This window comes from Penicillium arizonense (genome assembly GCF_001773325.1).
Source record: "Penicillium arizonense strain CBS 141311 chromosome Unknown PENARI_contig001, whole genome shotgun sequence".
Lineage (NCBI taxonomy): Eukaryota > Fungi > Ascomycota > Eurotiomycetes > Eurotiales > Aspergillaceae > Penicillium > Penicillium arizonense.
Window position 1 is genome coordinate 2,633,599 of NW_019173278.1, and position 15,742 is coordinate 2,649,340.

The 15,742-nt window shown below is 49.8% G+C and overlaps 7 protein-coding genes across 7 annotated transcripts; 5 read left to right on the forward strand and 2 right to left on the reverse strand.

Annotated features, from left to right (window-relative positions):
* Positions 1 to 2,052: 2,052 nt before the first annotated feature.
* Positions 2,053 to 4,296, forward strand: PENARI_c001G00448 (uncharacterized protein; the record flags this gene model as incomplete). The annotated part of the gene is made up of 1 exon (XM_022626149.1): positions 2,053 to 4,296. One exon carries the CDS (start codon positions 2,053 to 2,055, stop codon positions 4,294 to 4,296), a length of 2,244 nt encoding a protein of 747 aa, XP_022493693.1.
* Positions 4,297 to 5,347: 1,051 nt separating this feature from the next.
* Positions 5,348 to 5,810, forward strand: PENARI_c001G12072 (thioredoxin family protein; the record flags this gene model as incomplete). Its single annotated transcript, XM_022627081.1, has 2 exons — positions 5,348 to 5,370; positions 5,513 to 5,810. 2 exons carry the CDS (start codon positions 5,348 to 5,350, stop codon positions 5,808 to 5,810), a joined length of 321 nt encoding a protein of 106 aa, XP_022493506.1.
* A 3,226-nt stretch (positions 5,811 to 9,036) lies between these two features.
* Positions 9,037 to 11,286, forward strand: PENARI_c001G07244 (uncharacterized protein; the record flags this gene model as incomplete). The annotated part of the gene is made up of 2 exons (XM_022626700.1): positions 9,037 to 9,573; positions 9,625 to 11,286. 2 exons carry the CDS (start codon positions 9,037 to 9,039, stop codon positions 11,284 to 11,286), a joined length of 2,199 nt encoding a protein of 732 aa, XP_022493644.1.
* Positions 11,287 to 11,756: 470 nt separating this feature from the next.
* Positions 11,757 to 12,449, reverse strand: PENARI_c001G02738 (OPI10 family protein; the record flags this gene model as incomplete). The annotated part of the gene is made up of 1 exon (XM_022626328.1): positions 11,757 to 12,449. The coding sequence occupies one exon, from the start codon at positions 12,447 to 12,449 to the stop codon at positions 11,757 to 11,759; it is 693 nt and encodes a 230-aa protein (XP_022493836.1).
* A 196-nt stretch (positions 12,450 to 12,645) lies between these two features.
* PENARI_c001G00662 (thiamine pyrophosphokinase-related protein) lies at positions 12,646 to 13,666 on the forward strand (the record flags this gene model as incomplete). The annotated part of the gene is made up of 2 exons (XM_022626172.1): positions 12,646 to 12,686; positions 12,739 to 13,666. The coding sequence occupies 2 exons, from the start codon at positions 12,646 to 12,648 to the stop codon at positions 13,664 to 13,666; spliced, it is 969 nt and encodes a 322-aa protein (XP_022493622.1).
* Positions 13,667 to 14,238: 572 nt separating this feature from the next.
* PENARI_c001G04379 (uncharacterized protein) lies at positions 14,239 to 14,481 on the reverse strand (the record flags this gene model as incomplete). Its single annotated transcript, XM_022626461.1, has 3 exons — positions 14,239 to 14,245; positions 14,313 to 14,348; positions 14,420 to 14,481. The coding sequence occupies 3 exons, from the start codon at positions 14,479 to 14,481 to the stop codon at positions 14,239 to 14,241; spliced, it is 105 nt and encodes a 34-aa protein (XP_022493349.1).
* Positions 14,482 to 15,010: 529 nt separating this feature from the next.
* Positions 15,011 to 15,502, forward strand: PENARI_c001G09411 (uncharacterized protein; the record flags this gene model as incomplete). The annotated part of the gene is made up of 2 exons (XM_022626866.1): positions 15,011 to 15,334; positions 15,386 to 15,502. The coding sequence occupies 2 exons, from the start codon at positions 15,011 to 15,013 to the stop codon at positions 15,500 to 15,502; spliced, it is 441 nt and encodes a 146-aa protein (XP_022493493.1).
* Positions 15,503 to 15,742: the final 240 nt, after the last annotated feature.

The window sequence follows — 15,742 nt, forward strand, 5'->3', positions numbered from 1 at the left end:
TTAGAAAGCAACCGAAATAAACCTACCATACCTCCCTGCGCCCACACAAATCCAACGGCTCCCGGTCGCAGCCACAACGCCAGAGCCAGAGCCACCTCCACAGATCACCTGCCGCATCATTCCGGTCCCGGTTTGTTACCGAGTGACACTACTCTACTCTGCCCTACACTACAGCCTGAGACCATGGATGCCCGACGGTTACATACAAGCCTTCAGCCTCATACCCAAAATCTATCCCCGGGATCAGGATCGGGGAGCGGGTCGGGGGCCAAGTCCGAAGCGCGATGTTTTAATCCTGGTACGTGGTCAATTCGACGATTGTTGAGCAGACGGGGGAGTTGCAGATATAGTGTTTTGGAGAGGGAGCCGAATCGGCTTAGGAAGCGGATGAGCAATTGAGTGTCCTTCGTGGGAGAATGGGAGGGATGGTTTGGGTTGGGTGGGTGCTATATTATATATATCTGCGCTGTCTGTTTTTCGGATGTTCTCCGGATGTCTCAACGATATCGGGCATTCGTCGAGGAACAACTGGCATAAGGGGGATACCCGAAGTGAGCTGGGCGCATGGTGGGATATGTGTGTTATTTGTCTGCTGGCATATGGATTGGCGTTTTGCTTTAGATCGGGTAGCGGCGTTAGTCTCTGAGGCGGTATTGTGTTGTCCGTTGTCTCTGAAATTTGGTTAGCTTCTTTTTATATATCGCCATCTTCTTTCGTCCAATTGCGATCAGTGTATATTGAATGGTGGTTATTGGTTGAGATATGTTGCGTGGCGAATTTTCAATGGAAGCTGAATCGCCCCTTCCAAGTTCAGGGCTACTCCAACACCAAGAATAGATCAGATGCGGTGAGAGCGGAGCGAAGTCGGCCCACTACATACTTCGTGGCTCAACGTTATCTTTGGCTTTCCAGCTTAATAACTAGATATTATGTGACAGTTTCCTTGCTTGTAACGATGCCAAATATATGTGTTTCTTTTTGGATCGTATCTTACTAGGACTAGGCCCCGGTCATAACATAGGAATCTCAACAAATGAAGAGTCCCCTAATGCATGTCAGGAACATTGTGGAACGATCTGAGACCCAAGGACATAGGATTTAAAAGGGGGATGAAACACAGGCAAGGAGTGTTCTAGATCTTATCTAAGAGAACCTGCATATGGCTTCCCAGGTAACATGGCAATAATTGAAAGATTCAGTTACATCCTTAAGGCAAAACAATGAGATTACAATGATATTGAATAGCACTGAAGAAAAACACACAATAAAAATGGGGGAGTCCACATCCCTATGGCCCCCAATGGACTCGGCGAATTTCGCCGATCTCTTCCACACAGTCCCAATCATTACCATAAATGACCTAGACCTTGTTCTTAAGCACTACATGTAGACTAGCTCAATACTGAGATTTGAAGAATTTGCCGATTTCATCTCAGATGACCCATGGCTCAAAAGTCAAGAGATCGACTCCATTCCCGTGTCCAGACTGGACCGCTTCGGCTTGGGTTCCACCGGGCGTTAACGGTGGCGTGGCTCCCCATGTCGACGTTGACCACGAGCGATGGTAAAGAGTTGAGTTGGGAAGTATTGTAGAGAGTAGCCCAAATTAGGGTTGATAGGGCTATCATCTCTAGAATGACTCTATAAATATTTAGTTTGCAGCGGTAGGGTGAAGAATACACCAATCCTCGCTGCGTCATAAGTGGATATCCCCCACAGCTGCCAATTTCCAATAAACGAGGAAAGTCTAGACGTGGTACGAAAGACTCAGGTACCAGGTACCCGTGTCACTGTTGAATTACAATATAAGTTAAGTTAGTTAATAAGATAATATAGGCTCCTGCTCGGAATGCCAAGCCAAAACAAAAAGGGCTTCAGGCCCTCTGTGTCTTTCTTTTCTTCCTTTCCCTTTTCCCTTCCCCCAACTTTCCTTCCTTCCCATGGCCCTTCCATTTTACTCTACCCACACACTAGACTTTTCACTCTCCATGAGTTCAGTCAACTGGTCGTGTGACCTACCTGATAGCGACTGATCATTTGGCCCCCATCGTCATGGCGATATGGCCATTTGGCCGCAAGAGCAAGCGGCATACCATCCAACTGGATGGCGCCGAAGCCGCTGACCTCCAGTCCGCGTTTGCTGCAGAGCCTACGTTGGGCCGCAAACCTTCCCGTCATTCCAAGCGCCCGAGCAATCGCACATTAGCGGGTGAAGCCGCAGACAGCCGACGCAGCTCTGCGCTCGTGCCGTCGAATCGACCTGTCTCATCCCTGGACCGCTCTGCCTCCCTCGCAGATCACACGACTAACCCTCGCGAACGTCCACCCTCACGATCCGCATCATTACTCAACCGCAAACCGAGTCAAAATGGCCCGAATAAACTCCGTCGGAGGCTCAGCAAGCGCAAGGCCCATGAGATCATGCGAGAGCGGGAGATTCGCATGCTGTCATCCACCCCGATCGATATCCCTCACCACTCTACCGACTGTGGACTGGAACACCGGCGGCGAAAGGCAAACGGAAGACGTGCCGACCGGTATATGTCTGACATCAGCCTCTCGATCCGGGACTCCGCTACCTCGTCCACGTCTGACATGTCCGACCCTTACACCTACAAGGTCAATGCCTTTGCCGCCCTGACTCCTCGTCCTGTGGTTCGCTATGTGGAAGCACCCCGCCTGCAGACCGCCCGAAGCAGCAACCCTCCCGCGTCTAGTCGACAGGACAGGGAGCGTCTCAAAGCGATGACCATGTCCGAGGAGGACCTTTACTACTCGAAGCGACGCGTCAACGAACTCGCTGATTCCTTAGATGCTGGTGCTCTCCGCGAATTACTCGACCGAGACCGTCGTCGCCGGGAAAAGAAGCAGATGGATGACCAGGAGAAGCTTCGGCGTAAGCTGCAGGAAAGAGCCGATGCGCAACAAGCAGCCGACGAACAAAAAGCCTCCGAACCAGAGCCACAGCCCGAACCTGAACACACTCAACCCGAACCGGCTGTCGCTGAACCCCAACCGACCCACGATGTTATCCACGAGGATATACAGGAGGACATACAGGAGGACACCCAGGAGGACAACCCATCGATCGAACCGGCTGCAGCAGAGACCGGGTCATGGTTACGGGGAGCTTCCAGAGCCAGCGTACACACTGGACGCGACTCGCTGGAAAGCTCACAGGTTGTTGGAAACATCGATGATGGTTCCCTGCGGGAACGCAGATTGATTCAGCGCCCCAGCTTCGCGCTGTCGCACGACATCACCATGTCCCGAACCACCCTCTCGCCTTCTCACTCGTCTCTCCGGCAAGGGCTCAGTAGCCCAAGCCACTCCCAAACCTTTGGAGCTGGCTCCACATCGGACATCTCCAAGGGTGTCGACTCAGAACGCCGACTCTCTGACACCAGCGGTCGCCGGGGTAATACCATCACCTCCCTGTTCCGACGTGGTTCCTCCCGTCTCAAACGGTCATACAAAGAACGCTTCCAGGACACATCCCCAGAAGTCTCCAACACCTCCCACGAATCGTTTTACAGAATCCAGACGCAATCATCACCCCCTCCGCCCTCGATAATCCCCCCGAGACTTCTCGTTCCCACCAACCCCATCAAGCGTTCTCAATCCAAGTTCACTGAACACTTCGGTGACGAGCCTCTGTCGCCTCCCGATTCACGCCTGCAGTCACCGGACATCCCCGAGCAAGTGCCCGAGTCCTCTCTCGAAAACCAGGAGACATTTTTGCGAGGTCCCACGCCCAGCGCCGCCGTGGACATTCAAAACCCGAAGCGGCGTCACCACGGTTCATGGACTGCAGAAAGCTTTGATGCCGAGTCCGACAACGTGCCTCTCTCACAATCTCTAGCTTCCATCGATTCCGAGGGATCTTGGATGTCAGGCCAGTTCTTCCGCCGGATGTCACAGAAGCCCAGCAGTCCCGTTCGGACCAACCTGAGATCGTTTGGGTTAACGGAGGAGGACGGCCCAGAAGATGATATCGAAGCCGATTCGATCGATGAGTCTCGCCGTTTCAGCAGCAATGTCTTGGACGAGACAGAGCACCAGAATGAAGCAACACCCGAAGCCAGCAATCTTGCTGAAACCTGGCACAACGAAGTTGGCCGTCGTCCAGTTCTTGTGAACCCTGTTGTCCGCCCTAAGTCTACCCAAGGAATGCTCCGAGGCGTTCCGTCTCTCTCACCAATCTCGGCGGAAGAAGATTATATCATGGAAGAGGCATCCCCTACTGAACTGCAAAGAGTCCCCAGCGCTAAAGCTGAGATTGGATATGCAGAGTAGACTGGAACTATTCCACGATGCCATCCGCATCAAAAGGGCCCGACATCCTAGTCTCGCTTATTGTCATGGCAGTTTCACAGTCAAACATTTTGACTTGTTGATCTGACCAGACTGTCACTCGTTAAACATCTTTCCTTTGTCACTTTTCTTTGTTAGACCCGTTGGCCATTTGTACGATTTCTGATATCCGTTGCCCTGTATCCCATTATTGCTTGGTCTGACCTGCTAAGTGTCTTTCGATTTTGTTGATACCCCCTCTCGCCCCCTGTTTGCTTACCAGAAGCATAAATGCTGTTTCTGTTTCTCTTCTGAATATGCCCGATAAACTATCCAGCGCTCTTCTTGCACATAACTATTTGGCTCTGGCCATCTTCGTTTATACGCTTTTCTTCCGTGCTGATATTAATAAAGGATTTATCTACTTAGGAGAAGTTACCATGAAGTTGCATCTACATAGACGTATAGACGCATGCAGTTTGCCACATGACGCCATACTAAAATCTAATCTGATTACAATTAATTCTCTGGATCCTGACATATCAAGATGAATCATATTGATCCTACTAGTAAAATTCAGTAATATGGATAGCAGTATAAAGTGACGATTCCAGACACCGTCCAATTCGTAAGCATGATCACGTCATCCTCTCCTGTCCCCGGCCTTTGAGACCTGGAACTCGGCATCTTCAATCACCCCATTGACCTCAGTACAAGTCCAACCTGGCAAATATCACGATGACTGCAGTAAGTACTACCAGCGCCACCTGGACGGGACCAATTGGCCGTTCAGTTCCCCTACCCTACACCCCCATTGCCCGACCCGACAGCTCCAGAGTCTTCTCTATTATTCATCTTACATAAGCACTCCTCGCCGAACGTCATGGCCCTATAAAAACCCAGAGCCCCTCCCAAGTTCAGCCCCTCTTACTTAAATTTAAAACAGTTCATGCCCACCCGCTTCTCTTCTCTACTCAATCGCTCGACTCTCCGTCCCGCTTACCGTTCTTTCTCTACTACCCCGATTACCCGCTTCGCGCCATCTTCTCTCAAAATGGGTGTTATCCAGATCAAGACGTGAGTTCTACGCCTGCCACCCACCCCGCGGGATAAGTCTGCGAAGCGAATCACATCCCAGACGCATCCATCCCGATCCCAACCGTTCCCAATCCCAAAACAAAAACATAAGTACAATCAGAAACTAACATTCCCGATCTAGTGCCGAGGAGTACAAGACCAAGGTCACAGACGCCCAAGGCCCCGTCATCGTCGACTTCTTCGCCACATGGTGCGGACCCTGCAAGGCCGTCTCCCCCCTCCTCGAGAAGCTGAGCGACGCCCACTCCGGCGTTGACTTCTACAAGGTCGACGTTGACGAGCTTGCTTCCGTCGCTGCTGAGAACGGCGTCTCGGCTATGCCTACCTTCCACTTCTACAACAAGGGCGAGCGTATTAACGAGGTTAAGGGTGCCAACCCCCCTGCTATCCAGGCTGGTCTTCAGGCTTTGCTTCAATAGATTTGGTTGGGTTGATATAGGGTTGGAATTGATGAGCGATATGCTGGTATATCGTTGCCTTGTATTGATGAGAGATACCGAATACCATTTTTGATATTTGCCCATGTCCACTGGCGACTTTTGAGATTTTCTCGTCTTATATTGGTGTTGGTGTATGCGGTGGTTTATAGTAGTAGCTTGTATGGAGGCGTCGCGGGTATAAGGTCAGATCCCGACAAGGATAAGAGTTAAATTTAGTTTGACCCTGAATCTTCAGTCCCCAGTCCTGGAAACTAGAAAGAGTTCATGGAAGTATACCATATACCACCTTCTCTAACCTACTGTATTGCTCGCACTTGCACAAGTCCTATCTTGCAGCATGCATGCAGCCGCTTAACAGATCCGACCTGCATCATTCTGCATCGAAATTCCCCGCAATTATATCATATATTTCACACGCATGGAATTGTACGAATTGTACCAGGCGTCAGATTCACAGAGCTCCACAGTAGCATTTGCCTTTACGACCTACAGTAGACTGTACACTGTAGACCTCGTAGTTTGTACAAATACCCCAGTCACCCGAAGCATACCACATACAAGATAGGAAACACGAATCTCAAATCAGCACAGTCCTCCTCAAGCAGACGAAACAATCTATCAGAATCCCCTCATCTACCTAGCACCAGAAAAAAAAAAAAACGGGAATACAAACTAAGACTCAAAAGGCTCATAATCAAGGCAAACCAAAAAGTGATGCGTACAAACCTTCCAAGGTTCCCTGAAGAACGGCTTTCACCAACTCATCCCCGAAGCCACAATTCCCATTTATACGATACTCACACTCGTGGACTCCTCACCGGAACAGCCGTTCCATAGACCTATCTCACGCCAAACACCCCACCTACGCAATCGCCATGCGATTGACAGTTGACAGGCCTGTGCCAGATAAAGAAAGCCTTCTTCGCGTGCTCTGGTGGTGTTCGAAGGTAACAGCTCATATGCAGTATGCGGCGTGCGATATGCAATGTGCGGAATGCAGTTCCGGACATGTGTACATCTACCTGCCACGCAGTTTACAGTTTGCATGTCCACTCCTAAAGTTAGGCCTACAAGCCCTATATACCTGTCGAAAGCAATCGTGCACTTTCTACAGGTGGCAAGAATTAGGCTGATAAAGCCACACTCCAAGAAGGCAAAAGTTGTTCAAAGCGTTCGTTCTAGCCGACGCTACGATCGAGGTGGTTGTGTGGGTTCGGCGGGTGCCGAGATTAGACTGATCAGTTGGAATTCTATTTCTCTCTACTGTATACTGTGTACTGTTTGTCTGTGATTAATCGTTGGTGACTTGTTTACTTTAAATATGCAGTAAATGTAAATTTTATGTACAAATTACCGACAGACATCCGAATCCCCCGATTAAAAAGGGCAAAGGGCAAAAAAGAGAGGGGAAAAAAGAAAAGGAAAAAAAACACCCCGACATCACCGGACCACATAACGCCCCGGGACTAGCGCGATAGATCGATCCCACAATCATAATGACTCGAACTTGCTGAATTGAATCTGTTGCAGAGAAGAATGGGTCTGGTTTCCTTATCTTGTCTACCAATAGTGAAAAAAAAAAGTGTAATTTGAGGCAATTTTACTCTAGGTAGGTAAATCTACACACTTCTATATGCTTTTCCTTTCTGTCCGGGGTGTGACCTCGAGCTGTGTGTGCTACCCCTGCACCTGGTGCCTGTGCCGATGGTGCTGCTACCCCTGTCCAGTCCTGTCTACTAGTCCCAGATGGAGTTTCGGCGCGGCAGGATTCCTGATTTCAAATAATGCAACCAATATTATTAGCTGGGACGAACTGTTTTTCTGCCATTTATACCTATACCCTGTCAGACAGGGTATGTCCGAGGTGTTCGTGTTCACTAATGATGGCGGATGTGATTAATCGCCGGATTACTTTGACTTGCATATCCGGATGAACGGTTCGTAGAACATATTGTTGAGTGTACAGTATGCTTGTGTCAGGGGATAGGTCTAATCTAATGATTCTTGACATTTATATTTCCTTGTGGGGCTTTGACTGGCGCAGCTGAGTTTGGGCACCGAAATACAATTTAGATTAAATTTATTAAGACCACATTTCTATCCACACATTTATCAATTGTGATTCTCTCGGAGGTACCGATATTATATTATTATCAAGGAATACTCTAGAGTTTCCACGTTGTAAGCGAGGAAAGTGTATAGTATACAGTAAATTAGTGCTATCAGCGCACGACCCATAGTTCCCATTCCGCCCGATCCGATCTAGATCTCACGAATAACAAGCCTGCGCAGACCTGCTCGCTTCAAAGCTCCACAGGAGAATGGGAAAAATGGATCCTCAAGCCCCATCGCATCATCCACACTGCTGGATCAGATTGATTAATCCGAAACCTTTTCAGCAGGCACCTCGGCATTGGCTTTCTAGTGCGATTAGACCATGGCATGCCGCAGCCTAGATACTAGCACGCGAGGTGTGGATGCGGCCCATCGCCTCGAGCTAACATTGCCTAGATCGAGGGCTCCATATGCTGGTCGTACACGTCGACTTCATTCGTTGGTTGTGAGGCTTGGGTCGGAGGATTCTGCTGACCCTCGAGCTAGAATATGCGAGTTGAGGCGCTTGTGGAGGTGTCCGATTATTTGGTCATTTGCTGTTATAAGACGCTTATGTCTAGCTGCTTTCAATTAAATCCCAACCTCTAGCTGGGAATTAAACCTGTTCTTGTGATATCGTTCCCTTCTTCCTATCTCTCCCTCTTTCGCTCTCTACCTCTCACACTCTATATCTATTCACTACTGGCCCCATGTAGTCACACTTAATCTGATTTATATACCCCGCTCGACGACTATCGCGTCGATCTCTGATACCTCGTCCACACCGAATGCCTGTATAGGGCTACCATCTCTCTACTTTTCTTTCCTTTCTTTCTTTTCTATACTCCAAATGTCGAATTCAACTCAAAATGTACCGGAGCCGATGGTGCACGTGTCATATCTGGCTGGGTATATCATCCTGTCATATGTGATCAGCGCGATGGGATGCGCAACCACGCTGGAGCTTCTCCATCGGCGGACATCAAGATCTGGTCTATACAACTGGTTCGTTATACATGCCCCATGATTCTATATATTCCCAGCAAACCATGACTTCCTAGCTTTTATACTAACACCGAAAAGGTATCTTCTCCTCACTTCCTCAATTACAATGGGCGGCATAGGAATCTGGTGCATGCATTTCATCGGCAACCGCGCCATCGTCCTCGGCAACGGCGAAGGAAATATCCAAATCCTGTACAACGTCGCCTTCACGGGTACTTCATTGGTACTTCCAGTGGCAGTGCTATTATTCGCCTTCTATGCCGTCGGCGTCGAGGAAAAGGCTGGATATATTCGTATCTTGATAGGAGGGCTGTTAACCGGCAGTGCTGTCTGTGGAATGCACTACGTCGGTCAACTGGGTATCTCCAACTATCACTGCTCCTACCGCCCAGCCAATGTGGTAGGATCGGCCATCATCGCCATCTTCTCCAGTACGACTGCGTTGGGTATCTTCTTCCGGTGGAGGGCCTCTTGGACAGATAGTTGGTGGAGACGTGGGCTTTGTGCTTGTCTTCTTGCTGGTGCTGTCTCTGGTATGCATTGGACTGCTACTGCTGGGACGATCTACCGGGATTATGATCAGAATATCTCGACTGGGACACAGTTGTCTAGGAGTCAGGTTGTTATTATTTGTGCCGTATTGGTATGTATTGGTTGTCTTGCGTTGAGAAGATTGTTTGCTAACCTCGAGTAGGCCTGTGTTGCGTGTGTCATCTTGTCTGCTTGTGCTATTATTGCTGGTAGCAATCGCAGAAAGTCGACTACCCGTGCCCATCAGCTTGTTCTCGCTTGTGCTTATTTCGATCCCACTGGTCGAGTTATGGTTACCCCCCAGGCTCTGTTCCCGACGCGCAAGATCGTCGATCATTATATCGGAAGGACATTCAAGGATGACGACCTCACCCGTACTCACCCAGCCTTCTTGTGGGCTTTTAGGGCTACTCGCAACTGGCCTGTCATCAAGGATCTCGTTCCCTTCATGCGGAATCGCCTGGATTCCGAGGGACACGCTATTCAGCAACATATGCTTTCTCGGGGAGTGTTCATGGACAAGGAGACTGAGTTGCAGACTGACTTTGATACGTTGTTCAAACAACTCTTCTGTGTTACGGCTCAGGAGCTTTCAGATGAGCTTCGACAGCCTCTACAGGATCTGGGCACGCTCTACGACGATGTCCTGTCCACTGCGATCCCAGTATCACGCTTCTCCCGAGCAATGGGCCGCTCATCCCTCCGCACTGGCAAGGGCCAGTTGATGTTCACAGTCCGCCAACTCCAAAAAAGTGAAGCAGCACGATTCGCCTCCCAAGGATTCCGATTCGCAACAATCGAACATGTCACGTCAACAATATCCCGCCGCATCCACGTTCCAGAAGCAAGCCTCACCGGCTCCCTCCGCGACATGCGCGACTACGCCAGCTCAAGTCGCGGCTTCGAAGGAGGCGTCCATCTCATCTCCTTCGTAATGCGCCCAACAGTCCACGACCACTTCGAAATCCTCACCGTAAAAGGCATCGGCAATCCCCTCCCCTCCTCAACCCTCCCAATTGAAAACCTCCAAGTCCAACACCTCGAACTCCTCTCCCACATGGAAGGCTGGTCAATGAACACCTGCCTCCGCTACCTCAATTCACCCGCCGCAGCGCAAACCTTCCCCAACCTCACCGAATTCCGCAACCATTTCTCCAAATCGATCTCCACCCTCTCCAAATCCCTTCCAGAAGACATGCGCGTGGCAGCCCAACTCTCCGCCCGCCCTCTCCTCGCCCCATGCCGCGGCCGACCCTCAACGGCCTCAAAAGACGACCTCCCCCGATCTCAATGCACCCTCATAACATTCTGCGTCGTCGGCACGCTAGACACCCAAGTCCCAAACCCAGACTACATCTTCACCCCGCTCCGCCTCTTCCGTGTCCAACAACAAGTAAACGACAACACAGCCGACAGAGAAGGCTTCGCCAGAGAACTAGGCCAAGAACTCTTCTGCACAGACGTGCGCTCGGGCTCGTCAGCCACAGAATTGGATATCGCTTCTTCGGCCCGCATGGCCATATCTCGTCTCTGGCCTCATCGTTCTGGACATTCTCATTCGATGACTTCGCAGGAATCATTGGTTGAGCCTGTTGCCACGGTGCTGGGCGATATCACTGTTCAGAAGGAGGTTAGGGTGGATATTACGAGTCTTAATGAGACTTCTAACGCCGTTGGTAGTGAGGCGAAGACTGTTGTTGCTGCTGGTGAGGTGCCGACTACGCCATTGACTTACGTTGATGAGTTGTATAGTCTTTGTTATGCACCTGGGCTGAGGTTGCGGCCTGATTCTTCATTGCATCAGCATAATCGCGTTAGTTCGTGATTTTTTTGATTATTTGTTTCTTATAGGTTATCGTTTGGCTGTGAAAATACGGTTGGAGTAGGGCTGGCATTGGAGTGGTTTGGTTTGGTGTGTCTCCATGGTTCGTGTTATGCTTATCGGCGTATGGTTTGGACTTGTATATATATGGTTCTGATTTGGTACACAACAAACTGCGCATGAATATACCTCGATGTATCACCGTAGAAGCAAACTGAGCTTTTCCTAGCTCATTATATTCTATACGGTACTTGATTTATGTATACACTAAAGAACACCAGTAACCCATAGGGAAAAGCATAATATCGTCACACGTATCAAAACACCTGAAACAAAAGGACAGTCGCTCAATCCTAAATGCAAGAGATACAATACATCTTGCTCTCAACACACACACAACCCAATTCAAGAGCAGTGAACATATCATGAACAAAAAAAGCACACCACACCTATTCCCAAGCTCAAGCTCAAGCTCAAGAATTGGCAGTAGGATCCTGACGCTCTAAAAACGTAGGATCAACATCAATGCGTCGCTCAAACTTAGTCCACCAATCGCGGAAGCTCTTAAGCGGCACAACATCCTGTCCCTTATCCGTCTCAGCAAAACTTGCGAGGTAGTTAAACGCGCTCCCAATAATCCGCTGCGCAAGCACCTTGGTCGAGATCTGCCGTTGTGCCTGTCCAGACCCCTGCGTAACCATCGCCGTAGAAGACCCAGACCCATCCTGTCCACTCGATGCACCCTCCGCTTCAAGCGCGGCAAGCTGTGGCGCAATAGCCTGCACTTCTTCGATAGAGATACCAAGCGTCAAGACACCAGAGCCGGCACCGGTGTTCCCGCCCTCGTCAAGCATGTCGTCTTCCTCTTCGGCTTCTGTGCGGGCGCCGGTGCTAGGGGATCGGACGGTGAAGATTCCCGAGGGCTTTTCATTTGCTAATGCGCCAATGAAGCGGAAGTTTGATGGTTGGCCTGTTGTCGGGTCTGGGAGTTGGGCGTAGATTGCGGCGCCGGTGTTGGGTGGTAGGACTGTTCCTGGGAGGAAGAAGACTACTAGCTCGCTGAAGGAAGGGCTGAGCGGGATTGTGAAGGCGAATTTGGTGGCTTGGCCGTCTACTGCGACGATGTCTGTGAGGCATGGTCGGCCTGGGATCACGACGGAGAACATGGCGGGGTGTGGTATGTATGTGGTGAGAGCAGGGAATTGGCGGTGTCGGAGTTCTTTTACAGAGGAGCTGTGAGGAGCTGTGAGGGAAGCAACCTTTGTGACATAAGAGGGGCCCTTATCGGGCCGATAAGGGCTTGGCCTGGAAAGCTTCAAATTCACATGACAACTTTGGACAACATCGCATTGTATTGGCATCATGGGCAAGTCAAACTTGGATTTGGTTTGCGAATGTGACAAGTAGGGATATCCCGATCAATGTCCCCTCTACACCTATCTGACTCCGAGCCAGCTTCCCCTACTATGAGGACGACCGTGCCTCATACACAGCCAATCTCACCAACTACCACACCTTTAAAGTCACCGGCTACGATGCTACCCTAGGCTATATCCTCAATTCGGTGGTTGAGAAGTTCCCCTGGTCACCGAACTGCTGGGCAATCGACTCAACCGCCCGCACTGTGACACTAGTAGCACCAGCAAATGCCGACCCCGCACTGCGCAGCAAGCTGGTCGCAGAGAGCATCGCCGAAGCGGTACGACAAGACAAATTCGAAGTTCTTCGAGGATGGCGAAACGAGAAATACCCCGTCTACGGACCAGGCGGTGAATTCCTCCTTGACATGGAGCGTTGCGCATCCCCGCTCTTCGGCATCGTCTCCTACGGCGCCCACATGACCTGCTACGTGGAAGATGCTCAGGGACTGAAAATCTGGGTCCCACGCCGTGCAAGAAACAAGCAAACCTACCCAGGCCTCCTAGACAACACCGTCGCCGGCGGTATGTGTACAGACGAGAAACCATTCGAGTGCATCATCCGCGAAGCCATGGAAGAGGCCTCACTACCCGAAGCAGCTGTCCGAGCTGCGACCGTTTCTCGGGGCTGTGTGACGTACTCGCATGTTCGTGATGCGCGTGCTGGCGGTGAGACGGGTCTCATTCAGCCGGAGGTGGAGTATGTTTTTGATTTGAAACTTGATTCTCAGACTATTCCCACGCCTGGGGATAATGAGGTTGAGGAGTTCAAATTACTTTCTATTCCGGAGGTACAGGAGGCTCTGGCACGTGGCGAGTTCAAACCCAACTGTGCTAATATTATGATTGATTTCTTTATTCGGCATGGCTATTTGACTCCGGAGAATGAGCCTGATTTCTTGGAGATTGTTGCTCGGTTGCATCGTCGGTTGGAATATCCTACTGCTTCGCATTGTGCTCGGTAGATTATTGAGGGTTTGAGGGCTTTGGATACTATACATATTGCATATGAGTGTATACATTTATTGCTACAGCCTGTTTTCGTGTCTAAATTTGCATTTCTCTGTGGATAATGAGTGAGGCAGCCTCGCTTCCGCGACAATTTTCGTTGGCTCAGTCGGCTTCTATAACATACCGTTTTCAACACACTTTCCAACACTACCCTTGTCGGAGCGCCATCTGCCTTACTGCGCTGTGACACTGCTGCTTTGCAAATAATCAGTTTGGCTGGTTATCTGCCTTCGTCTGGACCTCGAACAACGCTTGATTGCCCTACTCCGTGACAACCGGTACTGATTAGTCTGATTGCCAGCGAAGACCTTTGTCTGATATGAACATACCTGAGTTGATTGTCAAATGAGGCATGCTCCTGACTGGCTCTTGCAGATTGATCTTAACGCCGTGGATATAGTTCATTCAGTGATCTGCCTTCCTTCGTCTCGGTTGCGGATACGTTTCGAGTGCCCTGATCTGGGATACGAAGCCATTGTAATTTCCTACTTTCTTTCGTCTCGGATGCGAACACGTCTCGTTCGCTCTATTCCCTAATACGGAGGCACCGCCAATGATCAGTCTGACTGGCAGTGAAGTGATATATCTGATTTGACATACCTCGAGTTGATTGGTGACGAGGCATCTGCCTGGCTCCTACGTTTGATGTTAGCGCAGCCCGGAATATTTCACTCAGTTATCTACCTTCTTTCAACCCAGCTGCGAACACGTTTCGGTTGCCTTGTTCTTTGAGGCCGAGGCATTTCGAATGGCCAGCCCGACTGCCCATGTTAGATCTTACTATACGCGCTCTCTCTGTATAAATATGACCACCTCCAGGTCTACTTTTCTAACACGACAGCGCCTTTCCTATACTCACTTTCCCAATCATCGAATCTACGTTGCAGCAAGATGGCAGAGACAACTCTCCCGAACAACCTCCAGTCGCGGGGCCTGGAGGGAGAGCCTGTTACTATAGACTAAATGGAGTATCTCAGATTCAATCTACAACAGAGCTTTGGTAATCTTGAACGTTATCTTTCCACGGTCCCTAGCTATCTTTGGGGAGATTGGGGCTCCCAACGACAATATCCCATAGAAAACTACTACGCAAAGTCGTTTGCGGCTGACAGTGGAGAAGGACTCATCACTGTTGACATATTTGCCCAAGACAAGGAGGAAATTGCACATAAGTTGTTCAAGCATCTTACCTCTCCGAAGGACCGTGTTGTTCCCTCAGCAATCTCATCACACGGTCAAGCTCGCTGCACCGTTGTATCCAGGTATTGTATGCCACATACGGAAAGTCCAAGGTCCACATGAGCAAATTATTATTGGCCATTGTTGATACCTCGGCCCTCCCTGAAGCATTTGTCAAGTCTACAGATTTGATCAGTGCCTTCAGCCTCTTTGACGACGACCTGGGAGATTTCACCCCCGAAACAGCCTGCGAGAATTGGCATGTCTGTGACTCCCTTCTGGTGTTTTCTTCTTTGCTAATTAGTCCTTGGAATGATGATCAGCTCCAGGCAGCAGTGTCAATCGGTTGCCTTTTTGGACCTCTGAGAGTAGCTATGATAGTGGGTCTGGCGTCGCTCCTACCGCCGGACCTCTGGGACGAGGGTTATGAAGAGAGACATGAAGTTGATAAAGATGTGGATGGGATCGACCGGATTGTGAGCTAACTTGAAAAGGCTGAGATCACGGGTACGTTGATCTTTGCTTTACTTTTGGCGTTGTCCTCTGGGAGCTTCCTAGGCCCAGAGATACTGCATAGCTTGGGTGTCAACGAAACACCGGTAGACCACTGAAAGGAGCTTGACCCATTCTGCTTGATCATGGATCTGACCTCCGGGCCTGTACTTCAGGTCTCGAAGTTGGCTTTGTCGTGGTGATTTTAAGTAGCTATGGTGAATGTTAAAGTTCTTTTGCAACAGTCGAGATTCATATCATCAATTTCATGAAGATCATGCTTAGTTCGATGATGATCTATTGGTATATCCAAATCAAAATGCAAAAATAACGCCTGCGCTGCACCCGATTAGAACATG